This window comes from Pteropus vampyrus, unplaced genomic scaffold, assembly GCF_000151845.1.
Source record: "Pteropus vampyrus isolate Shadow unplaced genomic scaffold, Pvam_2.0 Scaffold148, whole genome shotgun sequence".
Lineage (NCBI taxonomy): Eukaryota > Metazoa > Chordata > Mammalia > Chiroptera > Pteropodidae > Pteropus > Pteropus vampyrus.
Genome location: NW_011888929.1, coordinates 2,688,390 through 2,713,923, shown reverse-complemented (window position 1 = coordinate 2,713,923; position 25,534 = coordinate 2,688,390). Strand labels below are relative to the sequence as shown.

At 36.6% G+C, this 25,534-nt stretch overlaps 1 protein-coding gene across 3 annotated transcripts in view; it reads right to left on the bottom strand.

Moving 5' to 3' along the window:
- Window positions 1-3,863: 3,863 nt before the first annotated feature.
- The window catches only part of ARHGAP42 (Rho GTPase activating protein 42), a 241,876-nt gene continuing 220,205 nt past the window's right edge, over window positions 3,864-25,534 (bottom strand). For all 3 annotated transcript variants that reach the window (XM_011369414.2, XM_023536120.1, XM_023536121.1), the window contains 8 exons: window positions 23,471-23,576; window positions 21,275-21,434; window positions 19,903-20,047; window positions 18,252-18,632; window positions 17,717-17,873; window positions 15,555-15,617; window positions 9,605-9,684; window positions 3,864-9,186 (listed from right to left, as the gene is read on the bottom strand). In XM_011369414.2, coding sequence (XP_011367716.1) covers window positions 9,098-9,186; window positions 9,605-9,684; window positions 15,555-15,617; window positions 17,717-17,873; window positions 18,252-18,632; window positions 19,903-20,047; window positions 21,275-21,434; window positions 23,471-23,576 — 1,181 coding nt within the window. In that variant the 3' untranslated portion in view covers window positions 3,864-9,097. The remainder of the gene's footprint in view (window positions 9,187-9,604; window positions 9,685-15,554; window positions 15,618-17,716; window positions 17,874-18,251; window positions 18,633-19,902; window positions 20,048-21,274; window positions 21,435-23,470; window positions 23,577-25,534) is intronic.

The window sequence follows — 25,534 nt, the reverse complement described above, 5'->3', positions numbered from 1 at the left end:
GGAATAAGATATTAAGTCCTGTATTTTCTTGCTCTTTGATATTGCCAAAGGCCTCAAAGCTCTGTTAAACCTGTGCTTTTCAAACTGTATTGTTTATACAAATCATCTTGCAATCTTAAAATGTAGATTCTGATTCAGAAGGTCTAAGATTCTGCATTTCTAATCAGCTCTTGGGTGGTCCAAAGGTACTCACACTTAAGAGTAGCAACACACTGGTCTAAAACATTTTTCACAGGATAGGGCTTCCAGTCTCCTCACCAATTCATTTCTTCTGGATAAGGTTGAGTTTGCCAAAGGCCTCTTTCAAATGTGGTGGTACATAAAGCTTTGCCATATTCAGTTTAGTAAAAAGGTGGTTCATTGTAAAAAGTACTGGGTTTCAAAACAGGACACCTGGGCTTTAGTCCAAGCTCTGCCACTACCAACTATGTGACATTGGGTAAGTCAGAGAAATTAAACTTTCAGGCTGTTTCTTTACCCCCCACATCCGGTGACTGTCTAATAGTTGGGAGGATCAAAGGATTGTGTGGCAGTGTAAGGGAGAACATGAGATTTGTGGCTATGTACCAAAAATTTGGGAGCCATTATTTAACTTATTTTACTGTAGTTTGTTTTCACTGATTCTTCTGCCATTTGCTGAATCAGAGAGTTGGGAACTTGACTATAAAACTCCTAAGGCCTATAATAACTTAGTAACACCTATTAGATACAAGGCTCTGGGCTAAATATTTTATACCTATTTTCAGACACCAAAGATAAAACAAAATTTTTTTCTTTCTTAACAGTCAAGCATGGCTGAATCTTCCGTTTTGTCTTCCTGGTCCACACGTACCCATCAGGGGAGATATCTGTCATCAGAATATCTCCTTTCCAAATAATGTTAGACTTTTCAAAGCATATGAGAAGTTGCCCTACCCACATATCCAAAAAGTTGGTGATCAGATTATAGCAGATATGAGTCCATGATTCTGCTAACAATGTGTTGATATGACCTTTAGTTTCCTAATTAGCAGAATGAGAGGCTTAGACTAAGGGAGTCATTTCTAAACCTTATTCTTAAAAGCCCTAAGTCTTCTATAAAAATGCCACAGAGGCTGTGGGCCTGGAAAAAAGAAGGGAAGGCTTTCTCTAGTCTAACACACACGTAGATGTGCACACTAGCAGCTTGGCTTGTGCACATCTTTAACATATTGGGTTCCAATTAAGATTTATTGGAAGAAATGATTCTGTTCCAGTTGCTCCAAAAAATACTTGAAAGTTTGCTAAGGCAACTTATAGCTCATTCTGTGAAAAATTCGTCTGTAGATAGGTAACTCAGTGAATAGTGAAACCCACGAAAATTGGGTGATAGATGTTATTATTTTCCTTTCTCTAGCTCAGGCTGACCCTGGGAATCAATTTCAGTAGGCTGGCTCCTGCTAAGTTGGAGAGATAGAATGTTTCAGATAACATTTCTTTCAATAAGTATTGTTTCGAACATCATGCTTGACTCATTTATTTACCCTAGACACCCAGAAACAGCATTTGTAAGCACTCAATCAATATTTTTGGGATTTGTTTTCCCAAAAAATATCCTATACAAAGAGATTTCAAATGTTCTCATCTACACATTTTTTTTTTTTTAATAGCAAGAACTGTTGCATAAGAAACTTGGAAAGGATTTTTGCTTCTTGATTGCTGGCTGTGCAAAATTTCATTTTTAGCAACACAACTTCTTTGGTCTAAGAAATTCAACTGTAAATTTAACAGAGCTTAATTTTCAAATTAGGATTACTTTACATTTAATGGTTCAGAAAATCGAGTTCTTCAACGTCACCCCCCAAATCATCCAGTTCAATCAATCAAGTTTTTATAGGTCTAGCAATGAGAATAGAAAATCTATGTCTAATCTGTCCTTAAAAACATGTAATGTTCATATGTTTGGGGGTATGTTTTTCCAGAAATATAGAAATAACTTCAGTAGAGAACCTTGCATTCATAGGATGTTAAAGAATGAATTCCACTATTCCTGTGCGAGGAGACACAGATACAAACACAACACACGCCTACAACTGCATTCTCTAATTTCTAAAAGGGTTTGCAATGATCGTTCCTTTGTTAATGAATTTATTCATTTAATGAAATGGGCTGACCCTACTATATACCAAACTCTGACCTAGTGCCTGAGACTCAGCGATGAATGGGCAACATGTCTGACACAGATTTCAATTCAGTGGGGAAACAAGAGAAAACATTTAAGACTTGAATTAAAACAATTTAAATTACAAAAAAAATAAAAAAGAAAAGAAAGTAAATAAAGTTTCCCCAGTTCATGTCACTACCTTGTGGCTACTTTTTGTTTTAATTTTTTCACTGTTAATTAAACTTTAGATTTTACTGGGACATCACCAGTTTTTCCATCTATATCTTCTTTCCTTTCCAGGATCCAATCCAGGGGTCCACTTTGCACTTATCTGTCTGGTCTCCCAAGTCTCCTCTGATCTGTGACAGTTTCTTAGTATTTTCCTATTTTTCATGAGCTTGTAAGGCTTGAGAGGTGCTGGCCTACTATTTGTCCTGTAGAACGTCTCCCATAAGGGTATGTCTGATGTTTTTCTTATGATTAGATTGGAGTTATGAGTTTTGGGAAAGAAAATCACAGAGGTGATATGCTCTTCTATCACATCATATTATGAGTTACAAGTCAATCCATCACATGATACCACTGTTAATTTTTACCACTTAAGATAGTGTCAACCAGGTTTCTCCCCTGTGAAGTTATGATAGTTTTCTGCAATCTGTTTTTTGAAGTTAGTCACCAAGCCCATCTTCCAGTGGAGAAGGGTTAAACTCTAGCTGCCCTAGGGGAAAAGAGTAATGCAATTCCAGTACTTACTTGAAATTCTTCTCTAAAGAATATCTGTATCCTCTCCCATATTTTACATTTATTTATATAAATGAAATTTGTCATTTATAGCATTATGGATTCCTAAGTATTTTACACTTTGGGTTATAATCCAATCATCCACTGCTACATTATTTTGTTGCTCAAATCATTCCAGCTTTGGCTCTTGGGAACTAGTTTGTTTTTATTATTTCTAAAATAGTAGTTATAAGGAGTTTTATCTAGGTTAATTCCTTCTAATTCAACATTCTCAAACAGTAACTGTCCCACAACGATCTCTATACCTATTCTAACAATTCTTTCCTACTTAATCATACTAGAAATTATTCAGATTAATCTTTTTATTTCAACATGTCCTGAATTCATTGTTTCTCCTCTGATACTGATAAAAACTACAATCCATTTGAGCAAACGAGGTTGTATGCACAATGGCCCTGTTATTAACCTGTCAAGCTTAGTTCTTAGTTTTTGCTAGGTGATTTGCTACTTTCTAACAATCAATTTAACAACACAATACTTGCCTGGTTTTTTTTTGTTTTTTTGTTTTTTTTTTGGACACAGAAAAGCAAAATTTAGCTAGAAGTCAAATAGTGACCAAGCAAGTCACAAAATTAATAAAAATCTAGGGAGGTATTTGAATGCTGATATTTCTTCCATAACACTTGTAAACTTTTGCATATTTTCAGGTAAGTCTGCATATCTGTTATATTTGCTATTTTGTTTACAGCCTGTTTACTTCTTTCTCCTGCAGACACCTGCATTATTAATAGGTACCAACATTAACATATTTGTTTTGATCTTTCATAATGCCAATTTCTTGGGAAACAGTCCAACTGTTAGAAAAGTTATCAATTCTGCTATGATTTTTCACTCCCAAAATGACCACCCACAAAACCTGAAACCTTGCCTTTTCTCCATATGAATCAATACAGCTGCCCTCCAACACAGTAAGTCTTCAAGTACAAAGACTAAATTAAAATGTGTTTACATCATTTATTTTTTGAAGTAATTTAACATACAATGTAAACATACATCAAAGATATTGTGGCAATTTAGGTTAGGAATAATATGAGGTTATTTACATGTTTGTGTATGTATGTGTATAAATACACAAAGTGCAGATAAATACAGAAACACTACAAAATAAACAAAAAATTCAATATGATAATTTACTGACAATCATTTTTATCATTTATTAATTTGTCATGTTAATGGCTGCAAAGAAATTCCTAGTACTGAAATATAGTATCAAAATATTCAACTTTTATATAAACTATAGTACCTCAAATTTTAACAGTATATAAATAGGATTCTGAATTAAAAAAAAAAACAGTCGTCTTCCCTGACAAACTCCCTATTTGCAAAAGTTTCAGCTCAGAGTTCAAGAAGACTTGAAATCACAGCTCTCAATATGTAGTGATATCTTGGATTTTAAACATAAATCACATACAGTGTGCTCTGTCAAAAGAAGGTGACTGAAGATACAGAGGCAGATATAAAACCTCTAACATGCTGCCATATAAAGAATAATGCACATTTTAATTTAAGTCCGCTTGGATTCAAGACAAAGCTGGCATGCTTTCAACCCTGGAAGGGTAAAAACCATGGAAAACACTGCTGAGAAATGACAGATGATACAAAAGGGGAGAAAGTGGTCTTATAATTAAGGTGGTCTTGGCACTTTCAGTCCCTGCCCCACTCTAACTGTTAAGTTCTTCATGTAGCCATGCACATGAACATCTTTGGTGATGGAGGATATCTATGTTTCTAATAATGTAAATGGCCCCTGTCTTCTGGGACTCCTCAGTAAGCACACAGACTCCATCTCTCCCTATAGCACCAAGAAGTATTCACCTCTATACTTGGCATCACTCCTATGAGTGCCAGAGAGCGAAGTGAAGAACTATTGGGCTCCCTACCTCATACAACTGCCTTTAAACATTGGTCTAGAATATACAGATCAGTTTTCTGCCAATGGCTTGCTGTGAGGGCTGTCAACATTCTTATTTGAGACTCTTTATTTAAAACAGTAGATGCAGCTGCCTTAAAAAAATAAAAAGTAAACAATCCTATTTATTGATCTGATCCTCTAAAAGTCCATTCATAAGCCTGAGTGTGCAAGGTTACTACCAAGTAGAACCTGCACATTTGAAGTAAGAACATATTAGTAACAATGGATGGATATACAATGAATGTGTTCACGAGATGTGAGACTAGTTGATAAATACTTGATATTCAATGTTTGGATCAACAGGGAACAACCAGGATATAGACTATTCAGAAAGGTTAACCTCATTTGTAAAAAAGTGTTTTGATTTTGGTAGACAGCTAAAAAAAAAAAAAAAAAAAGGAGGTAAAATTAAACTGCAATTTCTATCCTAAGTGGGTAGAAACTTCTAGTCAAGAGGAAAAGAACTTCTGGACAACTGTCAAGTGTCTGCTTTTCTTCTTTACCAGAAGATATGATTTTGGGGTCCTGCTCAATGATTTTAGGTCAGAGTAAAAGCTGCAAATTACAAATGTATTATGGAACCAAAGAACAAAATCTGTTCCTAAATTGGTCTGCCACTGACTTCAGTCAATAAAGTATAAATTATACTGGTGTTTTAAATGCTAATGAAAGCATCCTGAACACATAATTTGGGGGGGTTCACTACAAATTGAAATTGTTTAAAGAAAGGCTGTAAGGGATTCTTCTACACTAGAATCCATGTGGATGATATCCTTTCTCACGTCAGACACAGACCTGAAGAATGAGGCTGGGAGTAAGGTTAGCAGGGTGTTACCTCCACAAGATTATGATGCCAGGTTTATCTTCCTTATGACATAGGGGAAATTTAGAAGGCATACCACAGTATATAAAATGAAGTATCTAGAATAAGAATACAATAAACGTCATTTTGTATCTTTATTTTTCCTACTTGGGATCCTGGATTGTTCTTGATTATAAGGTACATTTTGTTTCCTCCACCATCACTGAAAAAGCCAGCAATCAAGACATTGTGGAGAAAACTGGTTATCCTCATTCAAATTACAAAGCAGAGAGTGTCGATGCAATTAGCAAAACCACTCACATCAAACAAGGAGACATGGCACTTCCTCAAACTTCACAGACTTTACAGGAATACAAACATTATTTAACTGTTCAGACATATTCACATAACACAACAGAAGAAGCCTTCAGTTTACTGACCAGTTTCTTTAAACTTGGTAGAATTATGGTACAACAAAAGAGTCATCTGTTAAATACATAAATGTTTTGTAGTCAGGGATATTTTCACATAACACACAAGACGACTGAAACTCATCAGTCTTATCCTCATACTGATTATACTGTAAGCAGTGATTAGGGCGCCCACATTGTGTGTTTTGAAGGTGTGAATGTGGCAATTCTAACATAACTTTATGTTGTCTCCAAAAAGCTAAAGTTTCATTATTGAAATGCTGTTACAATTTTGAATGTGATCTTCCTTCAATGACTGGCATTATTTTCTTGTGTAATTAATATTCTGTGTGATTTTGAGCACATGTCTTATCTGCAGGAAATTTATTTCTAGGGAAAAGTAGCTTTAGTCTGCCTCCAGTATATGGCTGTGCCTTGCTTACACATGTAATCAGTATGAAGAAAAAAGGACCATCCTAACAAATCGGTAAAATTAAAACTTCAAACAAAAACACAAATTAAGTGAGTACTTTTGTAGCTTGTTTCCAAAAAGGAACTACAACAAGTACTGCCACAAGATCCGCCTCACCACAGAGAGATGAGGGCTGGGCTTCACACCCATGTCCTACTCATCAAAAGTTTTAATTCCTGACTGAGAATCAGTAGAATTAGCTCACAGACAACTTAGAGTCAGGAACACTCTTGTCTGTATCAAAATAAAATGAAGGTTGAGATTTCTTAATGCAAGAGCAAATGAAGTATGATTCTGAATCTCTCTTTTGAGTCAAGTTGGTCTTTGAAAGAAAATCAATTTTGCTTCAAGAAATTCTAATCTCATAGGATGCCAGATGATGCCAAGGGTGCTTAAACAGCGGGTGTTATATAGACCGAGAGACTGGTACACAGGAAAGACAACCTTCTGTTCCAGCAGAGGGTAGTCAGGGTATCAGCGATGCTATTATTACTAGTTAGGGCCACCAACGATCAAGAGATCAAGAAGCTCTAGCAACACCTGATTATAGTGTGATTATAGATCAAGAGCAGGAGGCAAAAGAAAAAGAAATGTTTAGCAGATTTCTTCATTATATTATTAATTTTTATAATATTAAATATTTTCCATTCCAATGTACTGATGTTCATTTCTCATTGTGACTCTGCCTACTGTTATTCCCTTTACTTTTAAATTCTAATCTATTATTCCATTTTTAATTTTAAAACCATAAATGTTCCAAGGCATAGTTGTGTGTATATGTGTAAGCATATAATCTATTAACTTGAGAAACATTAATTTAAAGTAGAAGAGACTGAGATTATAGATTATAATATCACATAAAAAGTTTTATACAGTCAATACCTGAGTGCCGCACAGTGAAGAACTCTGAAGTAACTAGTAAAATATGACAAAGTGGGCCAGCACTGTGGCAGTTAAATGGCAGGTAGCCAGCTTTTTAGAATCTTGAGAAGACTCTTTGCCACATACAAATATTTATAGAAACAATATATCAATATTATTGAAATAGAAATAATAGAAATAAAGGTTGATGCATGACCAGATGCTGATGGTATATATAAATGGGTAGTAAATATCTATTTCTACGCTCTATAAATTCAGTGAATTTCCTAATAAAGGCTGTAAATTGAATGGCAAGCAAAAAAACATATACAAATTTTATTCCTACTAAAGATAAAACAATTTAAAATTTTGTGTTTCGAAATAATTTAAGAATCCTTTACCTTTACATTTAGATTCTGTGTCAACTAAGTATAGACTTTAGAAGGCATAGCTTTACTACTAGTGTCTGAAAACAACATATTTATCATTTGTAGAGAATTTCTCATTAGCCAAAATTAGGTATTAATAAAATTCTTTGTCACTTCAGTATTTTAAGTTGCATGCCTTTATACTACACTTTTATATTGTTTTCCTCTTATTGTAATTATACTTTTATGATGCCACTATAATGTTAATGACAGAAGATGTGTGCATATGATTTATCCATATTTATACGTTAATGTAGTAAAATTTCATAAAAATCGGAAAGTCATAAAGGTAGTTTTAAACATCCTCTAAACCAGAGGTTGGCAAACCACGATCCATGAGTCAAATCTATGGTCCATCAGCTGAAAACAGCTTTTACATTTTAAGATGGATTTTAAAAAGTCATCGAAGACTATTTCGTGTCTTGTGATAATTATGTGATCTTCAAAATCAGGGTCCATAAATAAAGGTGTATTGGCACACAGCCACACTCATGTGTATGTTTCCTGTGTATGGCTTTCTGCTACAATGGCAGGGTTGAGTAATGCTATGGAGGCTACAGGGCTTGCAAAGACCAAAATATTTACTGTCAGGCCTTTACAGGAAAAGCTGGCTGATCCCTGCTCTAAGCTCATGAATGGTGTCTCTGGAATGCTGGACAGAGTGTTTACAGTGGGTCAGTGTATGACTTAATTTGGTTTCATTTACAGACATCATATACATCATTGCTTTTGAATATTATCATCTACCTGGTAAACAAATAAAAATAAAGTTACATTTAAAAAAAATTATTTCGTTGAAATGTTTAGGACCAGCAAAACAATCATATATAAAAACAGTATATTTTTAAGGAAAAAGATAAATGAACAATTTAAATTACATTTTTTAAGTAATGATTTCAAGGTTCCTCAGAGAATGCCAGACAGTTAAGGGAAGATTTCAAAATCTCTACATCAGATTTCTGGTTTTCAAATTTCTGGGGTATATTACTTAATACAGTATTTGAGATTTCTTAATTGTTAGGGAAGAGACACTGTGGAGAGTCACTTATCAAAGAGAAAGAAAGATATTTTTAAATAAGAAACCAGCCAAAAAATAAAAAGAATGGCAAACTATTCAAGCTCTTTTTTCTTTTTCCATTAATAGGGAGCTACATAGTTGCTGGTGTAGAACATGATAGAAATTGTTTTCATTTAGTGGGCTGATCCCTATATCTGTGTCAGATAAAATCATAGCACTTATTATCTGTTACCATGGATACCATGAAGATACTGCCATCCACTAAATAGTATTAGAGGAAGACAACATAATTTTCTGGGACTAGTCCTGTTTTGCCTTCATAAGTTGCCTTCAACCATCCTGGTTCCACTGATGGGTACACTGACAAAAAAAATAAATAATAATGTCAATCAACATTAGCTTCAAATAATTATATATACAAATGGGTAAAAATCCATATCAGATTGCATGCATCCACTCAATTGTCAAAACAATGTCAGCAATTTCAAAGCTGGAAATGTCCTTTGCATTCATATAATCCATCAATCAATCTCTCTCACACACACACATTCTCTCTCTCGCTCGCTCTCTCTCTTTTTCTCTCTCTCTCTCTTTGTATCTGACCAGGAAACTGGAGTCCAGAAGAATATGACGTGTTCATTTGTACAGGTTATGAGAGGCAGGGCCTGGACTAGATTCTAAGTCTCCCGGCTTCTGCTTTAGACTCTTATCACTACACTTTTCCTTCACCCTCCCCATGATAATGATACACTTAAGCCAAGGGAGTAGGTACACTTACCATTAGAAAATATCGCCCCCTGTGGGAAGGAGAGCTCGTGGCTATGCTCTGCTTTACAGGAGTACATGGCTTTGGCTTGGCTAAAAGAACAAAAGAATTTGTTAACAACCACGACACTCAAATTGAGTACTTATGCTTCAAACTACTCTTAAAAGTGATATTACTTTTTAGTTGTAATTGGAGTATAATATATATAAAGTGCACATGTAAATGTGCTTAAGTACGTTTTCACAAACTGGACACACGTGTGTAACCAGAGAATACTGACAGCAAACCAAAAGCCCTTCTTCTATTTTTAGGCAATGTCTCCAAAGGTAACCACCTGGATGCTAACAAACAGCATAAGTTGGTTTTAAAGAATGCTATTATTAAATTGCTGGTAAACAGGCTGTTTTTGATGCTATATAGAGGTTCATAGGTCCCTGAAAAATTTTTTTGCCGCTTTCATTTTTTCAGAGTACCAAAGGTGAGATCCCAAAATTAAATGGTCTACAGGGTATAGTAAATGAGTTAAGTGGGCATGATGGATAAGTTGATGATAAACAGCAACCAACAATAGACTCACTGACAGGGAGATGATGGGGACGGATGGAAGCTTTGCAAACCATCGAGCATACCCATCTTTTAAAAAGGAAAGCCAATGCTCAGCTCCCAATATCTGTACCATCTGGGAATTTGGGCTCAACATAGCCAGATACTCTGGTCTTTTAAGAGAAGCCAGAATTTCAGAGTTTTATATGAGATGTATGTATTGGAAAACACCTGAGGCGCTACTAAAAAGCCATCACCCAAGGCTGCTAATCAAGCCATCAGTCAAGTCACCTTTACTCCACAACACCCTTACCTTGGTCAGATGTGCAACTCCTCCCAACTCCAACTCCTCACCGGCTCTACCTCCACCAGAACCCATGCCAAAACCTTTTAAATTGTGGCTCACTGAATGGCTTCCTAACTTCCTAAAATCCTCTAGACTTCCTGTTTTGTCTCCTTGCAATCCATTCTCTACAGAGCAGCCAGAGAACAGTTTGATAAGGTTCTGATGGCTGCATTATTTTCCTGATAACAACCCTTCAACTGGTTTCCAACTCTAGCTTCACACCATATCCAATCAGGTGCGTCAGTATCTAACGCTCCTCCTCAAACGTGTGGAACTCATTCCACCTCAGGCCCAGCTGAGCCCTCTGAGATATTTTCCTCTTGACTATCACGTGGCTATGTACTTCTAGTTCATCTTAAATTTCCTGAGCTTTGCTGAAGGCCACGTCTTCCCTGACCACACACTCTAAAACAGCTGCCTAGGTTGCCCATACTCTCCTAAGTCTGCATGGTCTTAACACCTGTAATTCTTCTCTCCCAGTTAGAATATAACCTCCAGGAATGATACCTGACGCCCAGCAGTAACTCAGTAAATAATTTCCTAAATAAGTGAATTAAAAAAAAAGGCAAATGCTCTGGGCCCTTCTTCTATGTGATGAGCCCTTTTAAAGATTCGAGGCACCACGTCTTTCCTCCCTTTGGTCCCAGTACTTAACTTGCAAAGAAGCATCAGTAGTATTTGCCATCTGGAGCTCTCTCAAAGCAGTAATGTTACATTATTTCATTTCCTTGGTGAAACTAGGCCCTAAGTCATATCTCTGACACTTCCAGAATGAGGCTAGGTCACTTAAACCAAGGTTCCTAAGTGGGTATCTGAAGATTAGAAAGCTTATAGAGGATAACTCTGGCCTTGTCCCCAGAGTCTACTTCATAAGAGGTGAGTCTCAGGCTGTACTTTCAGAAAGTTTGCTAGGGGAGCCTGCAGCTGTCAGGTTTGGGAATGATCACTAGCTCACTTTCCAATGAAACATGTTTTAAGGAAAAGTTGAGGAAATGGAGGCACCCAGAGAAGAACAGGGCTTTACACCAAAGGAAAGAGAGAGAGAAGGAAGGAGAATGAATGAGTCAAGGCCTGCACTCATGCATGTGTGCATGCACATGGATGTACTGGCTGACATGGTGCGGGCGGGCGGGAGAAGATATCAAGTTTTAAAGACTTCTAAGAAGCAGATGATGATACTCTTAAATAGAAAAAAAAATATTAGTTTTTCTTATAAGTTTTCTATTCAAACATAATCATTTGATCTGATATCTGATGTAAATATGTAAAGGTTTTCCAAAAAATCAAATTTTCTAACAATTTCCTCCAATAAACATGAAGTCTTATTGCCTTGAGTCCTTAAAATAAATTAAGAGATGCAGAAGGAAACAATTTCCAGACTTACAGAAATTATTAAGATATAATAATCCTTGCAAAGATATAATTTTTGAAATTGCACTTTAAAAAAGCCAACTAAACTTTTTATTAATATTTCAGACATGAAAGTTCTCTTTATAGTATTTTATAAGATTAGATGGTAGAAAAAGGCATGTAGAATAATTATATCACCAAATAAACAGACATTGTTAAATGTGTCAAAAACACACGGTACAAAAAATATGTCATGACTTTTCAATTATCTGTGCATGTGTCTAGACAGGTATAATTTTCTTCTGCTGGGCTCTGTAACTACAGGTGTTAACTCAACAGAGAGCTTTTATGATTTAATGTAGACTTCTGTGAGAGTGAAGTTTTCTCTCTAGGTGCTAATGCCTTGGTGTTTTGAAGAAGATGTGAAAAGTACCTGTCACCTATTGAGTCTCTTCAAAAGATTCTAATCTTTTCGAAAAAGATTTTGAAAATCCTGCTTCATACTGCATGGGAGAATAAGGTAATGACATTCATCATCCAAAAAAGATGATCGGATCCCAAGCTCCATTCCTAATTCTAAATGCTGCTTGATGCTGACCAGTAGACTTACAAAGGTTTGATAGGGTCAGTGTGCAAAATTTGCAATGCTTACCTTAATCATTAGCAAATTAAAGAATCCATCAATTGAAACTGATACAATGTTTACTGGAGGGCCACCAAACAGTGATACACACACACACACAAACACACACACACACACACACACACACACACACATTCATCCTTTCTGTGTGCTGAGAATTTCATTTCTGAAGGGAGTAAAAATGCACACGGATATTTGTTTAAATCCCCAAGAAGTAACATATATCTTAGAGGTTAAAGTCAGTGTCTTCTTCTAATGATCTCCTTGACTTTTTTGCAGTTTCTGCCACATTGACTATACCTTCTCCTCCTGATCATTTTTTTTTGCATTCTTCTTCACTGGACCCTTAAATAAAACTATTCCCCAAAGACCAAACAATGCTCAGTAATTTTTCCTTTTCACTCAGTAAGCCTCACCTTCATATGTGAAGAGTAACTGCCACATAAAAGTTTCTCTAACGGCATCAAATTCCATGCTCTTTCCTGGTTCCAGCTCACATGTCTAACTGCCTCTATGTTCAGGCTCCTCAAAGGTTCTGGACTTTCTTTCCCTCCTGTACTCACAAGCTGAGACCAGAAGCTAAATTGCCATTCTTTCTGACCTCAGTCTCAGACTTAGAATCTTCTTTATCTATCTGCCTTTCACTCCCAGTATCAAAGCAGTTGCCCAATCCTGATCTTATCCATAAAATTCTCCTTATTGCCTGTCATGCTTTTGTTACTGCACTAATTAAGGCCTTTTAAATCTCCCTAGGCCTTAAATTTCACCGGTTCCATCCTAAATGGCTGACTGTTCTCTCCTCTTCACAACTCCCTAGAAAGGCTACTCGGAATGATCAGTTCAGGTGTACCGTCGATTAGATAGCCCATTTGCTCAAGGGCTCCCAGAGCCTGCAATGACTTCCAGAGACGTGACTTTTCTGTTGCTCGGGCCATCCATTAAAATCTCCTAATCAGTCTCTTTCACAAACATATCTTCCCATTACCCACTACTGGTTCTAGCATTGTTCAAGGTCTAATTAGAGGGCAACTCCGAGTTCTCTAAAAGGAACACGAAATAAGCATTGTAGAGTAGTAACTGAAATGCCTTCAACTTCTATCGTTCAGTTGTATTTAACGGTACCAAGGAGTATCAGATGACTGTTAAAAAGTTAATATTTAAATACCATTAATATATTAATTAAGGCTTGACTACCTTTAGCAAGCAGTTTCAATAAAAGTTATAACAATAATTGTTATTATAAAGACCATCTATGGAGAACTTACCAAATACATTGCTGTGTCTTTGAAATTTATAACACTTTGGCAAAATCAGAATTATGATCTTCATTTTATAAAAACAATAGATTTCTTAAATATGTAACTCAAAAAAAGTTACACAACTAGGAAGTGCTGGACCAAGAATCTCTTGGTGAAAAGTTACAACGTGGTCCACAGTGCTATGCACTAGTTGACAGAGAAAGACCATAATTTTCAATGTATCACTGAGTGAGCTCTAAGTTTATGCTGACAGTCATTAAAAATTGATTTAGAGTAGTATTTAGAATGTAAAAGCATATTAAAAATGCATAGGTTGATTGTTGAATAACTGAATATATCTTTATGATATGACAGCACTCTGATTTGCTTCATTAATAGCTTGCTTTCTTAAAGCTCCATGGGATTATCTCTTTGATTACAATACTCGCATTCTTTCTTAATAGATTGTTTAGAGCTTCCTAATAAACGGGCTCCATCTAGTGGAGCAATTCAATTATATAGCTGGACAGAAGTAGCAAGGTTAAATCCCCTACACTCAGACCTAAAAATGATGACAGCTTCAGAGATATGATTGCTCTGACATGCATGGTGCCTAGCTTTCATCATGTCTTGATAAAGAGGTAAGAAGGTAAAGATGCCACAGATAGAGGTAAGATATGTGCAAGTACTCTGGAACCTGCTGTATAAATGCACTGACCAACGTCCTAGAAAAACACCAACATGGCTCTACTCTGTGGAGTTAAAAACACCAATACCTGAAGGCCTGTCTAGGCTTTGAAAAAAAGAAAACAACAACAAAAACAAGAGTTTGAATGTCACTGTTATCTCTGGTAACTAGCACAAGCCCAAAATTGTGTACGTGCTTAAACTCTTGCTGAAAGTCCAAATACTTTTTATAAGGTTGAAATGAATTGTATGGTTGAATAACTTTTAAAGAACTACATATTAATACTTCAATTATCTGTGATTCCTTTATTTCACAGACTCAATTATTCAGACATGGGAAGCTCAAAACTGTCTTGGGACATCCAAAGGAAAAATCAGGGTTTGTTCTTCAAGTGCTCTCAATTATATGCTTTCAATAACAAGCATTCATTCAATGCCTCCCACCTGTACTAGTTGCTGATGGTAAAAATATATAGAAAAAAAATCAAAATACTAAGAAATGCCATTATTTTAGACATATTCAAATTAAAAACCTAAGCCCACAGCAGATAGAAAGAATCAATTTGGAACTTGGAAAGAGGAAAGCAGGAACCTTAGAGCCAGCACATTAACAGCAGCAAGATGTAACAACCTGTGTCCTTTTAACAATGGAGAGGAAGGTAAAATCTGGCAACCTAGAATGAAGTATTGTACTCCAAAAAACAGAGCAACCTGGGGCACTCAGCTCTATAGCACCACAGTGGCCATTAGGAATAAGCAAATTTTTTCAATGCATGTTCACAAAGATATTTCCAGAAAAAGTTCCATAACTTTTAAGTTAAGAATATACTTTCGAATATTTTCCACAAACTATCGTCAAAGGAGTCTTTGGTATGCAAACAAACGGTTATGGCAACTTGTGCTTTTTAGAAAACCTGTTTAGAACCCTTTCTTTGTAAAGATTTTAGCAAATGAAGCATCACTGAAACGGAGATGCTGTTTACAGACAGGACCATTTCCTGTGAAGGGACAGTGCACATGGATTTGACCATCTGAAGAACGGAGGGGCAGAAGGGCAGAGCTGCAGAGCTGCAGTGCAGACGACCTGCACTGCCAACACAAGGCAACAATTTCAACACTATTTTATTTTTTACTTTAAGAGTTTTGAGGACTTACCGCCCAGAAGAAACTGGCTTAAGTGAACCAACGTTTTCAAACAGTTGGGCTTTTGCTGCCACACTGAAAAATAATTTTAAAATGCAAATTTCATTAAATTAGAAAATCATTAGTTCGAAGTGAAATTCAGAGTAATCAGTTAACTAAAACAAAAAATGATTAGTTAAAAAAACTGTTCCTAAAATTTGACCTGAATTTTAATTGTTTTAAGCTTTAATGTGGAAGTAAGTTTTAGCTCTGGTCTCATGGAGTATCGGATCTGTAATATATAGCTACCTCCTCTGGGGATCTTAGTATTCTCATTTTTTCTATGTCAGAAAATTGTGAGAGCATTAAAAAGGAACATTTTCTCCCTCTTTTGCTCCAGATAGCGATACTATTGACTCCTGTGGGCCACCAGAGAAAAATCAAATCAACATGACAAAAGAATTGCTCATTCTGGTAGCTAAGACAAACTAATTCTAAAATAGTTTCATATATGTTTAAATATTTGAACACAGTTTCTGTAAAGTAGAAAGAGATAATTCTGAAAATATGGCCAATAAATACATTTGGAGACTCAAATTTTGTTTCAAATCATGGGAGGAAGGGCATGGTCTATGTGAGGAGGTAAGACTACTACGCAGAAAGTGAAAAAAAATTAAAACTAAGGTACCCCGGGCAATTGGAAAAGTTTCTATATTTCCTAGAAGAGAGATCAAATGCCTTGAATAATATTCTGAACACAATTTAAAAAATTTATCTTATTTCTCTTACAAACTCCAGAGCCAAGCTACTTGGTAATCTCAAGGGTCACTTTACCCCTAACACGGAACATACTCTCTCTCATTTTAATTTCTTCTTTAACTGTCAGTACAATCACAAAACAGAAGCTCTTCTCTTTCTCTTACAAAGGATGGAGTTTCTATTCTCCCACCATCCAGGACATAGTGGCTTAAAGTTTAATTTCCCTTAATGGCTAGAACTATACACACTAGGGTGTAGACAGGTTTGTAGATACACTTGTCTATATCATGGTAACTGCCCGAGAGAGATATATATATATTAAACACTCTCTGAAAGCAAAGGTCTTTATCAAAGAAAAGGAGGAACAAATGAATTTAAGACTGTTTCTATGGAAACAAGCTTAGTAAAATGTCTTACGGGACTTGTGAGGAAAATTTAAATATCAGAAATACCACCATATTAAAAATGGGCATAGCATTACAGAAAGAGCACAAGTTCGAGTTCGAGGAACCTGGGTTGGAGTCCCAGCTCTGCCATTTACTAGCTGAGTGTATGTGGACTGGTTCCTTAAACTTTTTAGAATTTTATTTTTTTAACTGAATACATTTGACATGAAACACTCAGAGTGCAATCTCTAAACTTTCTAAGTGTCTTTTCTCATTATCTCTAAAATGAGGTTTAAACTGCCTACTGCACAGGGATAGTGTGGGCCTTGAAAGAGAACATAGGTAAAGATGTTCAGTAAGAGTGAATACAGGATTTAGAAATACTCGGAAAAAGTCAGTAAAATAAACTAAAAGGGAGAGAAACTTTTCCTCTTTGGATATTGCTTACCTGTTTATCCAGGTTCCCTTTTTCTCCCTTGACTCTGTATCTGTTCAGGTCTATGTACCCTACCCTATCAGCCTTTACACTTCCAGGTCATTTCTTCTGATTAGAAGTGCTCCCTTTTGCCTATTATGGCCTCTACGAGCTTGTTTAAATCAGTGAGCACTCAGGTAGAGGAGACATATGATGATGAGGAGAGAAAGCCAACCTTCACAAGCTGGAAAGCAGTTGTATTTCTAACAGAGAGAAGCGGGGACTGGGTTCTGGGCCTGGCACAGCGGTCTCTCCAGCTGAGAAGTCAACGTTTAGCTTTTATAGGAAGGCTTCTAGTCTCAAAGCCCGTAACTACTATATTACACCTCTACATTCATGTCCTTAAATTAAGCCATAGCTCTGCTTCTAAGAAAAGTGCTTGTAGTGCCTCCTCATGAGATTGTTTATATATATATTCTAAGCCTACTCTAATTTTCACATCACTTGCAGAAATTGACTGTACCCACTCCACAGATGAGGCACGCAACTGTGGGAGTCTGAAGGCTTCCTTTGGACATCTCAACCACGATTTATCCCCTGGGAGACAGAGCAAACACAAACTGTCTCTCACTTACATGGAGCCAGGTCGCTGGTAGCCATTGCTTGAGGAGGTGTCTAGTCTTAACCTCCTGCACATTTTTGGAGGCAGGTCTGGGTTTGGTGGGGCTTTAGGTGTCTCTTTGGAACCTATGGAAGTTAAGCTTTGAACAGAACCACTGTAGCTCTTGTTTCCTAAAAAGAAAGTCCAAGAAAACGGCACAGCGCTATTAGACAAAATAATAGCAAAACACAGTACATGCACACAACAAAAGGAAGCATTCTTCTCTGAGCCCAAATAAGAAGGTACAGAATGTTCTTTAAGCACAGCAACCCATCACTCAGGGAGATCAGAATCTACAGTAATTACAAAGACATCATCTCACAGAGATGGAAAGAGCCAGAGAAAAAGTCACAGTACCCAAGAGTTTGCAAAATCCTAGCTCAGGAACAAAGTAGATAAGCATTGTTAGTCCCTTTGCCATTAACTTTTCCCCTGCTTAATCATGCTAAGTAATCTGGCAAGTGACACGGAGATAATGACATCTTGCATAAGGCTCCACTCTGGCTTACCTTCGGCTGCAGAGATGGATCTGAGAAACGTAGCCGAGGCTCTTTTCAGTCCCGACAGCCCATGAGGCCCTTTCTTGGCCAGGTCAATGGGTGGGGAAACGTCCCCTGGGCTGGTGACAGAGGCAACACTCTGGCAATCTGATTCTGCATCTGTTTTGGTTGCATCTTCTCTAGAACTGGATTCAGGACTAGTTGTCCAGAGACCAAGACTTTTCTGTCCATTGGAAGGTGATGGGGATGCAATCCAAGGAATCCCTGCAGATTTCTCCCTGGGCTGGCAGGAAGCAGACTTTGTAGTGCTGTTTTGTTCAGAGGAGTGAGAGGAGAGTGACTCGATGCTCCCCATGGGTGTGCTGGCTGGGCTGCTGCTATAGGAGTCACCTGAGCAGGAGCAGGAGAGAGAAAAGTACAGTGGCTCTCTGTTGAGAACAGTACCACCAAACCTTTCTGCTCTCCAATTTACACATGCCTGTGGCCACCTTACCCCATTGAAGTGATGGGCCTTTACTGGGTCTGAAGGACTATACTCAGTCCTCAAGAAAGGCTTTAAAATATGCATTTGAACTTGGTGAATGTATTTTTTTCAATACTATTCAAGAGAGATTTTATATATATCCTGCCCACATGAAATAATGTTACTTCTTGAAGCATGAGTGGGTTGACCTGGATTCAGATAAAATTTGCTTCTGAAACAGGACTCATAAGAGAAATGATTCCATGCTGATATTACCGTCCTCACCCCCAAAAAAGTCAACAAAAAGAGGGACTACTAAAGACATATTTCTGCATTTTTTTTACTTTTCTGATCTTAGGTGATTATAACTCAGAATAAGTTACTCTGAGTCCTTTATTCAAAGGCTCCATAAAATATCAGCTGCAAATTACAAGCTGCTCGTAATTTTTTAAAGACACGACTTTTTCCTTTCCCTGATAAGAATATAGGAACCTAAGAAACTGGTTATTTAACTGGGTGTATTTTTTAATGTTCCCAAAAGTAAGGTATAAGAAAAAATCAGAGGGGGGAAAAAAAGTGTTCAAATATATCCAAACTTAAAAAATGGTGTTTTCTATTAAATGTTGATTGTGAAAGAAATTGGGGGCTCAGAGATATAAAATAACATGAAAATGGACACAGTTTAACACATGCTACGGGCTCAAGCTGCCATCTCTTCATCTTGGGGCTTGCCTCAGAATAGTAAGTTAGTGACAATGTGTGGTGTAGTTTCTCCTTTTATTTCTTTTTTCTCTCTTTGAAACACTTTGATCCTCAAGAGATAATACTTTAAGAACATAATGTGAAAAGAAGAAAGAAAATGACTGCTTCAGCTAGACTTTCTCCTGCTTTCTTCTCTACCACTTTGACAATAGGACAAAATCTGCTACAAAGTAGCACCTGATGTACTTAATCACAGCTGCAGGAAAAAAAAGCATTGAGCAGAGTAATTTTTTTCCTTTGTAGCAGTAATGAATTTGCTTGTTCAAGGTACCTTGCAACTATACTGACAGAGAACATATAAATAATGTTTGGGGCGGGGGTGGAGGGAGGGATTGGGGAGAGGCATCAGTAAAAACATCTATTTCTACCTAATTAGAGGTAGAGAAGCTGAATTAAAGAATGAGGAGTGCATCTCCCTAAGGCCAGCACACTTACTATCGGGTTCTGCCAAGCACGGAGTATACCTCCCTCTGGGCTTCCGGGAGCCTGTAGAGAGGCAGATTGCGCGTGTCCTTCGGGATCCAGATCGAGACTGAGGCTGAGGAAGAGGAATGCTTGGGTCTGGGGCAGTATGAAAAATCTACATGAAGAAAAATGGACCAAGATCAACAAAATGGTGAAATGACCATTTTCATCATAAAATAAACTTTGAGAATTATTAAATAATCTTAGAACTATGTTACTTGATCAGTTGCATGCTAAGAGATGCTCGATACAAAAAATAAATATCCTAGGGCAATTATAACTTTCTTTTCCATTTATACTGAGTGATGTTTCTTCTCTAGGTTTTCTTTCTTGTGCTACCCCATTGCCCAACAGTGAAATTTCCCAGTAAGAAGATTTCCCAGTAAGTTTAAGAAATCTTTCAAAAGCGAACAGCTGTCTATGTCAAGACACATTGATTTTTTTTATTGTGGTATTCTCTTTCCCCCTTTATGCTGAATGTAGCCTTTGGAGAAGAGTTTCATTCTGCATTTTTCCTTCCAGTTGAATGGCCCTTTGTTTCTTAGGAGAAGGTGCTGCCATGTTGGTTCTGAGCTGTCAAAAAATGTGACAAGCTGCAGGGAGAGGTCTAAGCACAGCTACAGGATGCAGCCATGTGCTCTTGAGCTGTGAGGGAGCTTACAACTGTAGACACTAAGGTTATTCTTCCACAGGCACTAGAAAGGGACCTGGGGAAGGAGAGAGGCACATTCATTCTCTCACAAGGACTAGATCAGACACAAATGTATCACAAGTGTTTAGACATGCAAGGGCTGAATCTGCTTAATAACCCAATTAAGTTAGCTTACCCAATTTCCAATTTCCATAGTTATTCTAAGATCTCACTCTTTTAAAGAAATCGTCCTTAGGGACTGGATATAGAAAAGACTTCAAGACTCTGTTCCCTGATTTCTTTTTTATTGTTTTATTCAGAATATCACTTCTGTGGTATAAATAAGAGTTGAGTTCCAGAGAGATAAAAAGGTTAAAATAGACAACCACAAAAATGATGCTAAAGTATTCTCTGAACATGAGCAAGAAAACTTGACTACATAAATGCAAAAGAAGAAAATCTTGAAAAGTAAATGATGCGTAAGGAAAGAAAACCATCTACCTGGAGCATTTTGAGGAACACTTAGAACTGAACGAGAAAAAAATCAAAGTCCTCGCAAAGAAGTAATTTACACAAAATATACAAGACTGACACTTTATAGGAATCTGAGATCATGAGGTGGAGTTCATTGATAATAATACAAATGCAAAACCAAGATGATACAAATGCAAGATACAAAATTTGATGTTTCCACATGAAAACTCAGCCTACCTTTTCATAGTGTTCTATAAGAATTTCAACCACAATATTCTGAAATTTAATATTCATCATAGCAGCCACGGTTTCTTCTTGTGCTCTCATTAGAGTTGGGCCAAATATGACACCAAGGTTTGAGACAGTCATGAGATTTTGTTGGCTATGTAGTGACACTCTGCAAATAACAGCAACAGTAATATCTTAAGTTAAATGTTTAATAATTATAAAATATTCTCATCTACCAAATTTGTGACATGAAGAAAATGTAAAATATTCCATTACAGGCTAATTTTTCTAAATAGTCAAGTTGTAAGAGGTGAGAGGTGGGTCAGGGTGGGAAAAATGATGAACTGTTTTTTTATTTGATTGAATAAACCTTTAAAAAATAGAGATGTTACGAAATTAGTTTCAAAAAGTCAGTAAATAAATAACAGAGAAAGAAGAAAAAAAGCCAGAAATGGTGGTGAAGAATGAGCAAAATAATTTTAAGTACTCTTTTATGGTCAGATACTCTGCCCTGCTATTCCCTTTTATCAAAATGACACATACTCATATTAAGGGTGAAGCTTGTGTTCATCTAATACTTTGGATAATTAAGCAAAAACATTTTACGTGACACTCAGCTCACTTTTAAAAGCACATTTAAAAAGACTTTACTAGAAATCTAGTTGAATACGAGAAGAAAATGCCCAATAAATCCATTGTAGTTAAATTTCACGAACAGGTTATACACAATTCCAAAACATAATTTGAGACTAATTCTGACCAAGGATAATGAGTCCTTGTTCATTAGCAAAAAGAGGAGTTGCTATGGGTCATAGTTAACAGTAAACGTGAAATGATGTCATTCCTAGTGGATTCATTCTTATTTCACCATTTTTATATTCACGTTCATTCATACTTATTCACGATTGCTATCATCTCAAAGCCTACAAGCTGAGATTTATTAATATGTTATGCAGCACTATTTCAAATGTGCATAGTTCAAATTAGCATAAGTTGGGTGACTACTAGCAAACAAGGAAGGGATTAATCACTTAGTTGTGAATCATGGCATTTATTCAAGATGGAAAATGTTCCTATTTAAATGAGATGGTAAGGGAACTCAAATATGTTTAAAATATGAATTTGGACTTCTGTTTCCAGCAGCAAGGCTAAGAGACTGCTGGATTAATAGTGTAAGAGTATGCATGTGTGTCAATTTCTAGATACATTTGTGATGATTAATTTTACAGTTAGATTTGCTAAGCCACTCACAGTATCCACATATTTGGTCAAACATTCTAGATGTTTCTGGGAAGGTATTTTTTTCATGAGATTAACATTTAAATCAGTAGACTGTGAATAAAGTAGGTTACCCTCCATAACGTGGGTGGGCCTTGTCCAATCAGCTGAAGGTCTTAAGAGAAAAGGACTAAGGTCCCCTGAGGAAGAGGGAATTGTCTCTAGGCTGCCTCAGATTTGAGCTGCAATATCAACCCTTCTCTGGGTCTCCACACTGCCCTGCAGGTTTTAGGTTTACCAATCTCCCAGTCATGTAAGCCAATTCCTTGCAATCGATCAATCTCTCTCTCTCTCTCTCACTCTCTCTCACACACACACACACACACACACACACACGTATATATATCTATATGTGTATGTATGTGTTCATATACACACACAAACATCCTATTCATTCTGTTTCTCTGGAGAAACTTACTAATATAATATCTATCTATCGAGATTTTTAAATACGTGGATGAACTAACATTGGAGTCAGAAAATCTTCAGAGACCAAGAGATGCTATGAATCCAAAAAAGGAACCTAATGTTAGAGTGGAAGTTTGACCTGGCAGAACCTGATCACCCTGGTAATCTGGAGAACCAGTCTTCAAGCTTAGGGCTCACAATTTTTCTAAAAGAATTAGGGAAACAACTATAAACTCCTTCATACATTTTTAAATTAACATGTAATCATTAGCTTCACAGTTGCAAAGGATATAATTATTTTCATGTTGTAAATATAAAAAGATATACACAGGCACAGACACATGTAAATATAGATATATCTTAAGAATAAACTGCCAAATCATTTTTTAAGCGCATTCTATGGACTCTCATTACAAAAGCAACATCACAGCACCATCATACACTTTAAGAAGACATGAAAAAGGTTAACTTCAGCACTTGAACAAGTAGTTAAGTGAACAATATGAGTCAGAGAATTACTTGACCAGGTGCTTTATTAAGATGTCCAGCATCTCTCTGTTTTTCTCTGGCAATTTGTGCACCAATGCATGTACAGCCTCTACCCGATAGTTTTGGTCATCAGATTCTGTAACATAAAAAAAGATCGCAAATGCTCGTTTTAATTGCATTCAAATGTGTAGGCAAACATTAACGATCATGATAACCACTCCTACCCTTATGCCTTATAAGCACTGCTTCACATGGTATCATCACTATCATTCCCTAAGGCTGAGAGAGGCTGAGTAACATGTCCGTGGCCATGAAGTTAGTGAGTAAAGAAGTTAATGAGCCCAGGTCTATCTAATCCAGACCTATGCTCTTAGCCACTGAACTACATACTTTCGTACAACCAGAACACATCATCTGCTTTGGTTTTGCTACAAGACAGAATCAAACCTTCAGCAATGGGAGCGATCGCAGCACTTATTACAGACTGCCTAATGTGTCAGGCACTATAATATACTTTATCACACTGAAAGATCCAAGTGACTCTGGCAGATCAGAGGAAGCATTTGGAATACATAAAATTTCCTTTCCAAATTTTATAGATTAAAAATCCAGGAGTTATTTTTCTGAAGCACAAAATCATTGCATAAACAGAAACCTAGTAGATTTTAAGCTCATGCTGACAATGGTAAATCTGAAAGGTGAAAAATCTATAGCAAGTCTAGTCTTCCAGGCAAAAGCTAAGATGCAGACATGTCTGCTAGAGAAATGTCTAAAGCTTCAGAACAAGGATAACATTCTTTTACTGCAATAAACGAATTCTGGTGTGACTGCCCACACTACCAAGCTCTTTCTCTGGAAAATGCCCAACTCATACGGTTTATATTATGGGATCACTATCTCTTCTGGGTACTACACTATTTGGGGTGAGGAAAGCCTGGGTCAAACACAGCTCTCTCCCAGAAGCTGGAATGTAGTTACCAAAACTGATCTGTCTACTAGATATATAAAAAAGTAGATCATATAAAACTATGATATGAGCAAATGTGTTCCAAAGCCAAGACAAACTGACTGAAAAGGGAAACAAGAATGAGGCAGACATGCAGCAAAGAACAGAGATGACAGACTCTCCAAAATGAGTAGGGAGAGAAACATCAATTCCCAACTTTGCAGTTCATGTTGCAAGCCAAGGGAAGGCCTGACTCCTCCTCTGTCACGGAATTCTGTGAGACACCTCTTAGTCTCTAAATAACCTCCCCTTCTTATTGAGCTGGATTTCTGTTGCTTAAAACTAAATATCTAATTTTATTAACTTACTGTCTAGAAAATGGGATTATCTTGACCCAGACAAAAGGTAAATTCTTATAGATAGAAATGCATTTTAATTATCAGGGTAGTGAATAATATGATTATTTACCACAGAATTAGTGGAGGAAAAAAATCTTGCAACCAAACTTTCGTTATCAAAACTACCAGCTCACTGAGTCATTTTAGCTAAGTGGCTCAAATGCCATGTTATAAAACAAATATTTTTTATAAGAAAGAGTTCTAAGATAAAACAACAACAACAACAACAACAACAACAACAACAACAACAACAACAACAAACAACTGTCTTTTAGTCCTGCTATTACCATGAATTTACTGGTGTTCTTGGACAAAATCTTGCCCATTCTGGGTCCCGATTTCCTAATCATTGAAATGAGAGGTCAGCTTATATATTTTCTAATGTAGAATGGAGAGCTTTCACGAGAAAGCATAATAGTACAGTAGTATATAACTATTTACAAGATCATACAGTTAATCATGTATGCAGGATTAAAAAACAAGGTCACTCAACTATATCTGACATTTTTCTCAGCAGACAATATTTTCTGTGACATTACAATGTATAGTAATAAAATAATGTAACTGATTTCTTTCTTGGATTGTGAAAAATACCCATTACAGTCACACTTCATACATTTTAACAATGAAATGCTAACTCCTAATTGTTGCAATTCGTTGTAATAGGCTCAAATGGCACCCTGGCATTTTGGTCCCAGTGTTTTAAAAGTACATATTTCTACCTTCTCAGGTTACATATTTCTCACTGAC